This window comes from Eleutherodactylus coqui, chromosome 5 (assembly GCF_035609145.1).
Source record: "Eleutherodactylus coqui strain aEleCoq1 chromosome 5, aEleCoq1.hap1, whole genome shotgun sequence".
In the NCBI taxonomy this organism is placed as follows: Eukaryota; Metazoa; Chordata; class Amphibia; order Anura; family Eleutherodactylidae; genus Eleutherodactylus; species Eleutherodactylus coqui.
In genome coordinates, this window is record NC_089841.1 from 9,544,404 (window position 1) to 9,557,970 (window position 13,567).

The window sequence follows — 13,567 nt, forward strand, 5'->3', positions numbered from 1 at the left end:
ACTGTGGATGATGGGGGTGATACATGCTGTGGGCGGAGCTGTGGATGATGGGGGTGATACATGCTGTGAGCAGAGCTGTGGATGATGGGGGTGATACATGCCGTGAGCAGAGCTGTGGACGATGGGGGTGATACATGCCGTGAGCAGAGCTGTGGATGATGGGGGTGATACATGCTGTGGGCGGAGCTGTGGATGATGGGGGTGATACATGCTGTGGGTGGAGCTCTGGATGATGGGGGTGATACATGCCGTGGGCGGAGCTGTGGATGATGGGGGTGATACATGCTGTAGGCAGAGCTGTGGATGATGGGGGTGATACATGCTGTGGGCGGAGCTGTGGATGTTGGGGGTGATACATGCGGTAGGCGGAGCTGTGGATGATGGGGGTGATACATGCCGTGAGCGGAGCTGTGGATGATGGGGGTGATACATGCCGTGGGCAGAGCTGTGGATGTTGGGGGTGATACATGCGGTAGGCGGAGCTGTGGATGATGGGGGTGATACATGTTGTGGGCGGAGCTGTGGACGATGGGGGTGATACATGCTGTGAGCGGAGCTGTGGATGATGGGGGTGATACATGCCGTAGGCGGAGCTGTGGATGATGGGGGTGATACATGCTGTGGGCGGAGCTGTGGATGATGGGGGTGATACATGCTGTGAGCGGAGCTGTGGACGATGGGGGTGATACATGCTGTGGGTGGAGCTGTGGATGATGGGGGTGATACATGCTGAGAGTGGAGCTGTGGATGATGGGGGTGATACATGCTGTGAGCGGAGCTGTGGACGATGGGGGTGATACATGCTGTGGGTGGAGCTGTGGATGATGGGGGTGATACATGCTGAGAGTGGAGCTGTGGATGATGGGGGTGATACATACTGTGGGCGGGACTGTGGATGATGGGGGTGATACATGCTGTGAGCAGAGCTGTGGATGATGGGGGTGATACATGCCGTGAGCAGAGCAGTGGATGATGGGGGTGACACATGCTGTGAGCAGAGCTGTGGATGATGGGGGTGATACATGCTGTGGGCGGGACTGTGGATGATGGGGGTGATACATGCTGTGAGCAGAGCTGTGGATGATGGGGGTGATACATGCTGTGGGTGGGACTGTGGATGATGGGGGTGATACATGCTGTGAGCAGAGCTGTGGATGATGGGGGTGATACATACTGTGGGCGGGACTGTGGATGATGGGGGTGATACATGCTGTGGGCGGAGCTGTGGATGATGGGGGTGATACATGCTGTGAGCAGAGCTGTGGATGATGGGGGTGATACATGCTGTGAGCAGAGCTGTGGATGATGGGGGTGATACATGCCGTGAGCAGAGCTGTGGACGATGGGGGTGATACATGCCGTGAGCAGAGCTGTGGATGATGGGGGTGATACATGCTGTGGGCGGAGCTGTGGATGATGGGGGTGATACATGCTGTGGGTGGAGCTCTGGATGATGGGGGTGATACATGCCGTGGGCGGAGCTGTGGATGATGGGGGTGATACATGCTGTAGGCAGAGCTGTGGATGATGGGGGTGATACATGCTGTGGGCGGAGCTGTGGATGTTGGGGGTGATACATGCGGTAGGCGGAGCTGTGGATGATGGGGGTGATACATGCCGTGAGCGGAGCTGTGGATGATGGGGGTGATACATGCCGTGGGCAGAGCTGTGGATGTTGGGGGTGATACATGCGGTAGGCGGAGCTGTGGATGATGGGGGTGATACATGTTGTGGGCGGAGCTGTGGACGATGGGGGTGATACATGCTGTGAGCGGAGCTGTGGATGATGGGGGTGATACATGCCGTAGGCGGAGCTGTGGATGATGGGGGTGATACATGCCATGAACGGAGCTTTGGATGATGGGGGTGATACATGCCGTAGGCGGAGCTGTGGATGGTGGGGCTGATACATGCCGTGAGCGGAGCTGTGGATGATGGGGGTGATACATGCTGTGGGCGGAGCTCTGGATGATGGGGGTGATACATGCCATAAGGGGAGCTGTGGAATATGGGGGCTATACATGCTGTGGGCGGAGCTGTGGATGATGGGGGTGATACATGCCGTAGGCGGAGCTGTGGATGATGGGGGTGATACATGCCGTGGGCGGAGCTCTGGATGATGGGGGTGATACATGCCATGAGGGGAGCTGTGGATGATGGGGGTGATACATGCCGTGGGCGGAGCTGTGGATGATGGGGGTGATACATGCTGTAGGCGGAGCTGTGGACGATGGGGGTGATACATGCCGTAAGCGGATCTGTGGATGATGGGGGTGATACATGCTGTGGGCGGAGCTGTGGACGATGGGAGTGATACAATTCTAAGGTGCACATCCTAGTTTAACCCCTTGTGTTCTTCTACTGTTGGCATTGTGGGTAATAGATGTGCTGGGGATGGGGTGTACATACTTAACAGTGATGTTGAAATAGTTGGGGATATAGGTCGGACTCGGAAGATGCCAACTGCAGTAGAAGGAGGCAGGATAGTTATTGGACCTGCAAAGCAGCGCCAACTCCTTAGGGGGGTCTGCAAGAGAGAAGGAGAGGAACAGTCAGCCCATATAATACACAGGGAACAGGTCTGTAATACTTATTATATAACCCCTCTTCCATATATATAATACACCGGGTACTGGTCTGTAATACCTATTATATCACCCCTCCTCCATATATATAATACACCGGGTACTGGTCTGTAATACTTATTATATCACCCCTCCTCCATATATATAATACACCGGGTACTGGTCTGCAATATATATTATATCACCCCTCCTCCATATATATAATACACCGGGTACTGGTCTGTAATACTTATTATATTACCCCTCCTCCATGTATATAATACACCGGGTACTGGTCTGCAATATATATTATATCACCCCTCCTCCATATATATAATACACCGGGTACTGGTCTGTAATATATATTATATCACCACTCCTCCATATATATAATACACCGGGTACTGGTCTGTAATATATATTATATCACCCCTCCTCCATATATATAATACACCGGGTACTGGTCTGTAATATATATTATATCACCCCTCCTCCATATATATAATACACCGGGTACTGGTCTGTAATATATATTATATCACCCCTCCTCCATATATATAATACACCGGGTACTGGACTGTAATACCTATTTTTGGTGATTTTGCTCTAATTTTGTTGAAATGTAATAGACAATAACTGACACTCTTACTTTATGGGGTATATCTCTTAAATGTTGTTTATTGTGGCGCAGCAGTGGATGAGTGTGGCGCGGCAGAATAGGAAGTGGCCCATGCCAGTTTACGTGCCACCACTGTATATGCGTGTAAGTCACACTTAGACGGACTGTAAAGCGCTCCTGTGTGTTATATCAAGAGGGGAGACGAGCCATCGAAGCAAGGAGCGAGCTCCATGAGAGAGAACCTCCACAGCAGAGGTCTGGTTCTAGGCCTGTTATCACCCGCTTCCAGAAGACTGCCCGCTGACCCCTGCCGTGGCAGGCTGGGTTTCCATTGGCAATGAAAGCTGTTCTGCTGCAAGCTACGTGGAGTCGGACAGAGTGCTTACTGGGATCTTGCCTCGCTCAGTACCACCCTTGCCATGAGAGCTCCATTACCTAATGTGGTTCAAGGCCGTACAGTGGGCAACCGGTACTGGAGCCTCACCACAGCGCCGGGGAAGGCCGAGCTAGCACCAGAGGTGGGGACTGCAGGAGATGGAAAGGGAAACTCCAACTTTCCACAAGTCTGTAAGCGGGGTAGGGTAAAGCCCTCCTGCACCGATCTCTATCCCCAGCTGGGTTGCTACTGCTGATGGCTCTGCCTTATGCGGCGTAGTCGGCAGGACTACATATTACAACCAGTAGTACCAGTCTGGCCCACTGGAACAAATGGTCTTGGGGAAGCTGCCTCTTGGATAGGCACAATGACCTCAGTGGAACCGGAACCTTAGGCTTGTGTGTTTGATGGTGGAGCAGAGGAATGAAAGTGACAGCTGGCTGTTGACTATGAGATGGAGCAATAGAACCTCGGATCGGATCTGATGACTGATAGTGACCGCTTAGGTCACAGAACAGCGTGGAGGTTCTGGATGGATGGAGTAGAGCTGTGTGTGTGATGTGTGGGGGTCAGGATGGATGGAGTAGAGCTGTGTGTGTGATGTGTGGGGGTCAGGATGGATGGAGTAGAGCTGTGTGTGATGTGTGGGGGTCAGGATGGATGGAGTAGAGCTATGTGTGTGATGTGTGGGGGTCAGGATGGATGGAGTAGAGCTGTGTGTGTGATGTGTGGGGGTCAGGATGGATGGAGTAGAGCTGTGTGTGTGATGTGTGGGGGTCAGGATGGATGGAGTAGAGCTGTGTGTGATGTGTGGGGGTCAGGATGGATGTAGTAGAGCTGTGTGTGTGATGTGTGGGGGTCAGGATGGATGGAGTAGAGCTGTGTGTGTGATGTGTGGGGGGTCAGGATGGATGGAGTAGAGCTGTGTGTGTGATGTGTGGGGATCAGGATGGATGGAGTAGAGCTGTGTGTGTGATGTGTGGGGTCAGGATGGATGGAGTAGAGCTGTGTGTGTGATGTGTGGGGGTCAGGATGGATGGAGTAGAGCTGTGTGTGATGTGTGGGGGTCAGGATGGATGGAGTAGAGCTGTGTGTGTGATGTGTGGGGGGGTCAGGATGGATGGAGTAGAGCTGTGTGTGTGTGATGTGTGGGGGTCAGGATGGATGGAGTAGAGCTGTGTGTGATGTGTGGGGGTCAGGATGGATGGAGTAGAGCTGTGTGTGATGTGTGGGGGTCAGGATGGATGGAGTAGAGCTGTGTGTGTGATGTGTGGGGGTCAGGATGGATGGAGTAGAGCTGTGTGTGATGTGTGGGGGTCAGGATGGATGGAGTAGAGCTGTGTGTGTGATGTGTGGGGGTCAGGATGGATGGAGTAGAGCTGTGTGTGTGTGATGTGTGGGGGTCAGGATGGATGGAGTAGAGCTGTGTGTGATGTGTGGGGGTCAGGATGGATGGAGTAGAGCTGTGTGTGTGATGTGTGTGGGGATCAGGATGGATGGAGTAGAGCTGTGTGTGTGTGATGTGTGGGCGTCAGGATGGATGGAGTAGAGCTGTGTGTGTGATGTGTGGGGGTCAGGATGGATGGAGTAGAGCTGTGTGTGTGATGTGTGGGGGTCAGGATGGATGGAGTAGAGCTGTGTGTGATGTGTGTGGGGGTCAGCATGGATGTAGCAGAGCTGTGTGTGTGATGAGTGTGGGGGGTCAGGATGGATGGAGTAGAGCTGTGTGTGATGTGTGTGGGGGTCAGAATGGATGTAGCAGAGCTGTGTGTGATGTGTTTGAGGGTCAGAATGGATGTAGTAGAGCTATGTGTGTGATGTGTGTTAGGGTCAGAATGGATGTAAGGGAGCTGTGTGTGCAATGTGTCTGGGGGTCAGGATGGATGTAGCAGAGCTGTGTGTGTGATGTGTGGGGGTCAGGATGGATGGAGTAGAGCTGTGTGTGTGATATCTGGGAATCAGGATGGATGTAGCGGAGTTGTGTGCGTGATGTGTATAGGGGACAGGATGGATGGAGTGGAGCTGTGTGTGTGTGATGTGTGTGGGGGTCAGAATGGATGTAGCAGAGCTGTGTGTGTGTGATGTGTATGGGGGTAAGGATGGATGGGGTAGAGCTGTGTGTGAGGTGTGTGGGGGTCAGGATGGATGGAGTAGAGCTGTGTGTGTGATGTGTGTGGGGGTCAGAATGGATGTAGCAAAGCTGTGTGTGAGATGTGTTTGGGGGTCAGAATTGATGTAGCAGAGCTGTGTGTGCAATGTGTGTGGAAGTCAGAATGGTTGTAGGGGAGCCGTGTGTGCAATGTGTGTGGGGGTCAGAATGGATGTAGTGGAGCTGTGTGTGTGATGTCCGGGGATCAGGATGGATGTAGCGGAGTTGTGTGTGTGTGATGTGTGGGGATGAGGATGGATGTAGGAGAGCTGTGTGTGTGTGCAATGTGTCTGGGGGTTAGGATGGATGTAGCGGAGCTGTGTGTGTGATGTCTAGGGATCAGGATGATGTAGTAGAGCTGTGTGTGTGATATGTGTGGGGATCAGGATGGATGTAGCCGAGCTGTTTATGTGATGTGTGGGGGATCAGGATGGATGTAGCAGAAATGTTGTGATGTGTAGGGGATCAGGATGGATGTAGCGGAGTTGTGTTTGTGCAATGTGTGGGAGTCAGGATGGATGTAGTGGAGCTTTGTGTGTTGGAGCTGTGGGGGTCAGGATAGATGGAGTAGAGCTGTGTGTGTGATGTGTGTGGGGGTCAGAATGGATGTAGCAGGGCTGTGTGTGTGATGTGTATGGGGGTCAGGATGGATGGAGTGGAGCTGTATGTGGGGGTCAGAATGGATGTAGCAGAGCTGTGTGTGTGATGTGTATGGGGGTAAGGATGGATGGAGTAGAGCTGTGTGTGAGGTGTGTGGGGGTCAGGATGGATGGAGTAGAGCTGTGTGTGTGATGTGTATGGGGGTCAGAATGGATGTAGCAAAGCTGTGTGTGAGATGTGTTTGGGGGTCAGAATTGATGTAGGGGAGCCATGTGTGCAATGTGTGTGGGGGTCAGAATGGATGTAGTGGAGCTGCGTGTGTGATATCTGGGGATCAGGATGGATGTAGCGGATTTGTGTGTGTGTGATGTGTGGGGATCAGGATGGATGTAGCAAAGCTGTGTGTGTGCAATGTGTCTGGGGGTTAGAATGGATGTAGCGAAGCTGTGTGTGTGATGTCTAGGGATCAGGATGATGTAGTAGAGCTGTGTGTGTGATGTCTGGGGATCAGGATCGATGTAGCCGAGTTGTGTGTGTGCGATGTGTGGGGGTCAGGAAGGATGTCCGGCCAGCGCTCCAGTGACAGTTTTGGGACCTGAGTAGGAGAGCGGAGGAGCAGTACATGCGATACAAGGTATGTACCATGTACTGCATGTAATCTTGTATGTTTAGGTGGTATACGTTATACCAGCTGTGCATATAATTACATACAGGACATATTTACCTTACATCAGCATCAGTATATATAGGGGAGGTATATCTCCTGTATATAGTTATATTGACCATGCTGGGATAACCTGGGTATCTCATGTATATAATTACATATGTGTAGATTGTATGCGATGCGAGCGTCTGCAGCGTGTTCTTGCGAGTAGATGGCGTGTGAATCACACTAAACGCCATCTACTCGCAAGAACACGCTGGATGGGATCCCACACATGCGCACAAACGCTGGACGGGATCCAGGAGATAAAGTAGGGAAAAAAATGCTGTGATAAGCCACGCCCCCGACAAGCCCCCTTTTTAAATCATGGCTGGTATTTTTTCGTGACAAAGGTGGCAACCCTATTTGTGGTGGAGAGACATCAAGAGGGGGCACTATTATTAGGGGGCCACTGAAGAGGGCACTAGTACCATTGGGACCACTGGGAGGGGACACCATCACCATTGGGGCACTGAGCGAAGGCACTATTACTAGGGTGCAAAGGGGGCACTACGACCATAGGGGCATTTAGAAAGGGCACTATTACAATTAAGGCCAGTGAGCGGGGGCACTGTTATTATTGGGAGAGGGATATTATTTGTATTAGAACAACTGGAATAATGGAGGCAAAAACATACCGTGTAATAAGCCACACCCCTAACCACGCCTCTTTCACCTTTGGTATGTTTAGATGACAAAGGTGACAACCCTTCCCAGACCCCGCAGCGGTGACACCGCATGAGCAATAAATAATGAACGTTTCTATGGGGCAACAGAAAGCAGAGATTCTAAAAAACTGCGAGGAACAGAGAGAACGCTGGAAATACGAACAGCTTTACTGGCTCCATCCGTAATCTGGCTGCAGGTCTAGGTGTGAGCGGCGGACGGCTGCCTCCCCTTCTCCTACGAGGAGCGCACATTAGCATGCGTTAGCCGCTGTTATAGATTATAGGGAGATTACATGGAAATTGAACGCATTTATCGGAGGATTAACAGCATTAATTCGGGATAATAGGACATAAGCAGCAATCAAGGCGAGGAAGATCTCCGTGCACCAAACGTGCCCGGCGGTCAACACCATCAGAATGAGGACAACACACACTATGCAGCCGCTGTCGTATCAATCCCTTATGCCGTGGTGAGCTTTGCTACTGGGGATCACGTCCTACTGAGCACAGGTTCAACGTGGCCTGTATTACTATACTGTAATATCTCCCAAGTCAATATGAATGGAAACCAGAGGAAGTAACATTCTTGGGGTTGGATGTCGGTTATCATGTTGACATCCCTGCTCCTGGAGGTGGATGTGGGCTATCGTGTGGACATCTCTGCTCCTGGAGGTGGATGTGGGCTATCATGTGGACATCTCTGCTCCTGGGTGTGGATTGTCATGTGGACATCCCTGCTCCTGGTGGTGAATGTGGGCTGTAATGTGGACATCCCTGCTCCTGAGTGGTGGATGTGGACTGTCATGTCTACATCTCTGCTCCTGGGGGTGGATGTGGGTTGTCATGTGGACATCTCTGCTCCTGGAGGTGGATGTGGGCTGTCATGTGGACATCTCTGCTCCTGGGTGTGGATGTGGGCTGTCGTGTGGACATCCCTGCTCCTGGGGGTGGATGTGGCTTATCATGTTGTTATCTCTGCTCATGGGGGTGGAAGTGGGCTGTCATGTGAACATCTCTGCTCCTGGGGGTGGATGTGGGATATAATGTGGACATCTCTGCTCCTGGGGTGGATGTGGACTGTCATATAGACATCTCTGCTCCTGGTTGTGAATTTGGGCTGTCATGTGGACATCTCTGCTCCTGAAGGTGTATGTAGGCTGTCATTTGGACATCTTTGCTCCCGGGGTGGATGTGGGCTGTCATGTGGACATCCCTGCTACTAGAGGTGGATGTGGGCTGTCATGTGGACATCTCTGCTTCTGGGGTCGAATGTGGGCTATCATGTGGCCATCTCTGCTTCTGGGGGTGGATGTGGGCTATCATGTGGACATCTCTGCTCTTGAGGGTGGAAGTGGGCTATCATGTGGACATCTCTGCTTCTGGGGTGGATGTGGGCTGTCATGTTGACATCTCTGCTCCTGGAGGTGGATGTGTGCTGTCATGTGGACATCTCTGCTCCTGCATGTGGATGTGGGTTGTCATGTGGACATCCCTGCTCCTGAGGGTGGATGTAGGCTGTCATGTGGACATCGCTGCTCCTGGAGGTGGATGTGGGCTGTCATGTGGACATCTCTGCTCCTGGGGGTGGATATAGGCTATCATGTGGACATCTCTGCTCCTGGAGGTAGATGTGGGCTGTCATGTGGACATCCTTGCTTCTGGGGGTGGATGTGGGCTATCATGTGGACATCTTTGCTTCTGAAGGTGGATATGGGCTATCATGTGGACATCTCTGCTCCTGGGGGTGGATGTGGGCTATCATGTGGACATCGCTGCTTCTGTGGGTGGATGTGGGCTGTCATGTGGACATCCCTGCTCCTGAAGGTGGATGTAGACTGTCATTTGGACATCTTTGCTCCTGGGGGTGGATGTGGGTTATCATGTTGTTTCTCTGCTCATGGGTGTGGATGTGGGCTGTCATGTGAACATCTCTGCTCCTGGAGGTGGATGTGGGCTATCATGTGGACATTTCTGCTCCCGGGGTGGATGTGGGCTGTCATGTGGACATCTCTGCTCCCGGGGTGGATGTGGGCTGTCATGTGGACATCCCTGCTCCTGGAGGTGGATGTAGGCTATTATGTTGACATCTATGCTCCTGAAAGAGGATATGGGCTATCATGTGGACATCCCTGCTTCTGGAGGTGGATGTAGGCTGTCATGTGGTCATCCTTGCTTCTGGAGGTGGATGTGGGCTATCATGTTGACATCTCTGCTTCTGGGGGGTGGATGTGGGCTATCATGTGGACATCTCTGCTTCTGGGGTGGATGTGGGCTATCATGTGGACATCTCTGCTGCTGGGGTGGATGTGGGCTATCATGTGGACATCGCTACTTCTTTGGGTGGATGTGGGTTATCATGTGGACATCTCTGCTCCTGGGGGTGGAAGTGGGCTGTCATGTGGACATCCCTGCTACTGGGGGTGGAAGTGGGCTATCATGTGGACATCCCTGCTCCTGGAGGTGGATGTGAGCTGCCATGTGGATATCTCTGCTCCTGGAGGTGAATGTGGGCTGTCATGTGGACATCCCTGCTCCTGGGGGTGGATGTGGGATATCATGTGGACATCTCTGCTCCTGGGGTGGATGTGAGCTGCCATGTGGATATCTCTGCTCCTGGAGGTGAATGTGGGCTGTCATGTGGACATCCCTGCTCCTGGGGGTGGATGTGGGATATCATGTGGACATCTCTGCTCCTGGGGTGGATGTGGACTGTCATATAGACATCTCTGCTCCTGGTTGTGAATTTGGGCTGTCATGTGGACATCTCTGCTCCTGAAGGTGTATGTATGCTGTCATTTGGACATCTTTGCTCCCGGGGTGGATGTGGGCTGTCATGTGGATATCCCTACTCCTAGAGGTGGATGTGGGCTGTCATGTGGACATCTCTGCTTCTGGGGTCGAATGTGGGCTATCATGTGGACATCTCTGCTTCTGGGGGTGGATGTGGGCTATCATGTGGACATCTCTGCTCCTGGGGGTGGAAGTGGGCTATCATGTGGACATCTCTGCTTCTGGGGTGGATGTGGGCTGTCATGTTGACATCTCTGCTCCTGGAGGTGGATGTGTGCTGTCATGTGGACATCTCTGCTCCTGCATGTGGATGTGGGTTGTCATGTGGACGTCCCTGCTCCTGAGGGTGGATGTAGGCTGTCATGTGGACATCGCTGCTCCTGGAGGTGGATGTGGGCTGTCATGTGGACATCTCTGCTCCTGGGGGTGGATATAGGCTATCATGTGGACATCTCTGCTCCTGGAGGTAGATGTGGGCTGTCATGTGGACATCCTTGCTTCTGGGGGTGGATATGGGCTATCATGTGGACATCTTTGCTTCTGAAGGTGGATATGGGCTATCATGTGGACATCTCTGCTCCTGGGGGTGGATGTGGGCTATCATGTGGACATCGCTGCTTCTGTGGGTGGATGTGGGCTGTCATGTGGAAATCCCTGCTCCTGAAGGTGGATGTAGACTGTCATTTGGACATATTTGCTCCTGGGAGTGGATGTGGGTTATCATATTGTTTCTCTGCTCATGGGCGTGGATGTGGGCTGTCATGTGAACATCTCTGCTCCTGGAGGTGGATGTGGGCTATCATGTGGACATTTCTGCTCCCGGGGTGGATGTGGGCTGTCATGTGGACATCTCTGCTCCCGGGGTGGATGTGGGCTGTCATGTGGACATCCCTGCTCCTGGAGGTGGATGTAGGCTATTATGTTGACATCTATGCTCCTGAAAGAGGATATGGGCTATCATGTGGACATCCCTGCTTCTGGAGGTGGATGTAGGCTGTCATGTGGTCATCCTTGCTTCTGGAGGTGGATGTGGGCTATCATGTTGACATCTCTGCTTCTGGGGGTGGATGTGGGCTATCATGTGGACATCTCTGCTTCTGGGGTGGATGTGGGTTATCATGTGGACATCTCTGCTTCTGGGGGTGGATGTGGGCTATCATGTGGACATCGCTGCTTCTGTGGGTGGATGTGGGCTGTCATGTGGACATCCCTGCTCCTGAAGGTGGATGTAGGCTGTCATGTGGACATCTTTGCTCCTGCAGGTGGATGTGGGTTATCATGTTATCTCTGCTCATGGGGGTGGATGTTGGCTGTCATTTGGACATCTCTGCTCCTGGGGGTAGATGTGGGCTATCATGTGGACATACCTGCTTCTGTTTTGAATGGACCTTTAATTTATGGTGTACTAATCAGAGAAGTGATATTGTGTGCAGCTGTTGGAGGTGCGAAAGGGAGAAGAGTGGTAAGAGCAGTATGTATGCTGTATATAGCTGAGGCAATAGGTGAAGGTCAGGAGCGCATGGCAGTTTTACTTCCCAACCTGTTACTTGGTCATTATATTAACTCATTCGTGCAGCGTTTCTCCTTGATGCCTGTCCCAGGGTCACAAGCCAGGACATAAGGAATAGTTATAAGGGACTAATGGGTCCCCTGGGTCCAGAAACACAGTAGTCTCTTCCTCCTTCAGGGGTCCTGGAGGTCACATCTCAATCTTCAGAGATCCTAGAGGGCCACGTCTCATTCCTCAGAGTTCCTGGTGGTCAATTTTCATTCCTTATAGGTCCATAGGTCAATATCTCATTCCGCAGAGATGCTGAATGGAAATGTTTTAGTCCTCTAGATAACAAGTTGTGACCCTCCAGGACCTCTGAGGAATAAGGTGTAGATGTGGCCCTTCAGAGGTCCTGGAGGGCAACATCTTGTTTTTTAGGGATCCTAGAGGCAGTGTCCCCTTGCTCAGAGATCCTTGTGGAAAATGACTTATTCCTTGAAGGTCCAGCCTCATTCTTCAGAAATGCTGGAGGGAAACAATTCGTGTCTCAGAGGTTCTGATGGTCACATCTCATTCTTCAGAGCTCCTGAAGAGAAAGGTTTCATTCTTAGGAGATCCTGGAGAGCCACATTTTGTTGATCTCGGAGGTCAAGTCTCATTCTTCAGAGATCCTGGAGGTCAAGTTTCATCCCTAAAAGATCCTGGAGGGCCACATCTCACGACTTAGAGAACCTGAAGATCATCTCACATCCCTCAAAGGTGCTGGTGGGCGATCTATCATTCTTTGGAGATCCTGGAGGGCCAAGGCTCATTCCAAAACCTACATTGCAGCAGCCACTATTACACCTGCTGCCTTGGTAGCATTTATTGCACCTGCAGCCTCAGTAGCCTCTATTGCAGCAGCTTACAGTATGCTTCCCCTGCAGCCTCAGTAGTCTCTATTGCAGCAGTCTACAGTATGCTTCAACTGCAGCCTCAGTAGCCTCTATTGCAGCAGCCTACAGTATGCTTCACCTGCAGCCTCAGTAGCCTCTATTGCAGCAGCCTACAGTATGCTTCCCCTGCAGCCTCAGTAGCCTCTATTGCAGCAGCCTACAGTATGCTTCCCCCGCAGCCTCAGTAGCCTCTATTGCAGCAGCCTACAGTATGCTTTCCCTGCAGCCTCAGTAGCCTCTATTGCAGCAGCCTACAGTATGCTTCACCTGCAGCCTCAGTAGCCTCTATTGCAGCAGCCTACAGTATGCTTCCCCTGCAGCCTCAGTAGCCTCTATTGCAGCAGCCTACAGTATGCTTTCCCTGCAGCCTCAGTAGCCTCTATTGCAGCAGCCTACAGTATGCTTCCCCTGCAGCCTCAGTAGCCTCTATTGCAGCAGCCTACAGTATGCTTCCCCTGCAGCCTCAGTAGCCTCTATTGCAGCAGCCTACAGTAGGCTTCCCCTGCAGCCTCAGTAGAATCTATTGCAGCAGCCTACAGTATGCTTCACCTGCAGCCTCAGTAGCCTCTATTGCAGCAGCCTACAGTATGCTTCCCCTGCAGCCTCAGTAGCCTCTATTGCAGCAGCCTACAGTATGCTTCCCCTGCAGCCTCAGTAGCCTCTATTGCAGC

At 52.1% G+C, this 13,567-nt stretch overlaps 1 protein-coding gene across 4 annotated transcripts in view; it reads right to left on the bottom strand.

The window, feature by feature from the left end:
* The window catches only part of CNTFR (ciliary neurotrophic factor receptor), a 471,005-nt gene that overhangs the window by 99,364 nt on the left and 358,074 nt on the right, over positions 1-13,567 (bottom strand). For all 4 annotated transcript variants that reach the window (XM_066602302.1, XM_066602300.1, XM_066602298.1 and 1 more), the window contains one exon: positions 2,410-2,527. In XM_066602302.1, the coding sequence (XP_066458399.1) occupies positions 2,410-2,527 (118 nt within the window). The remainder of the gene's footprint in view (positions 1-2,409; positions 2,528-13,567) is intronic.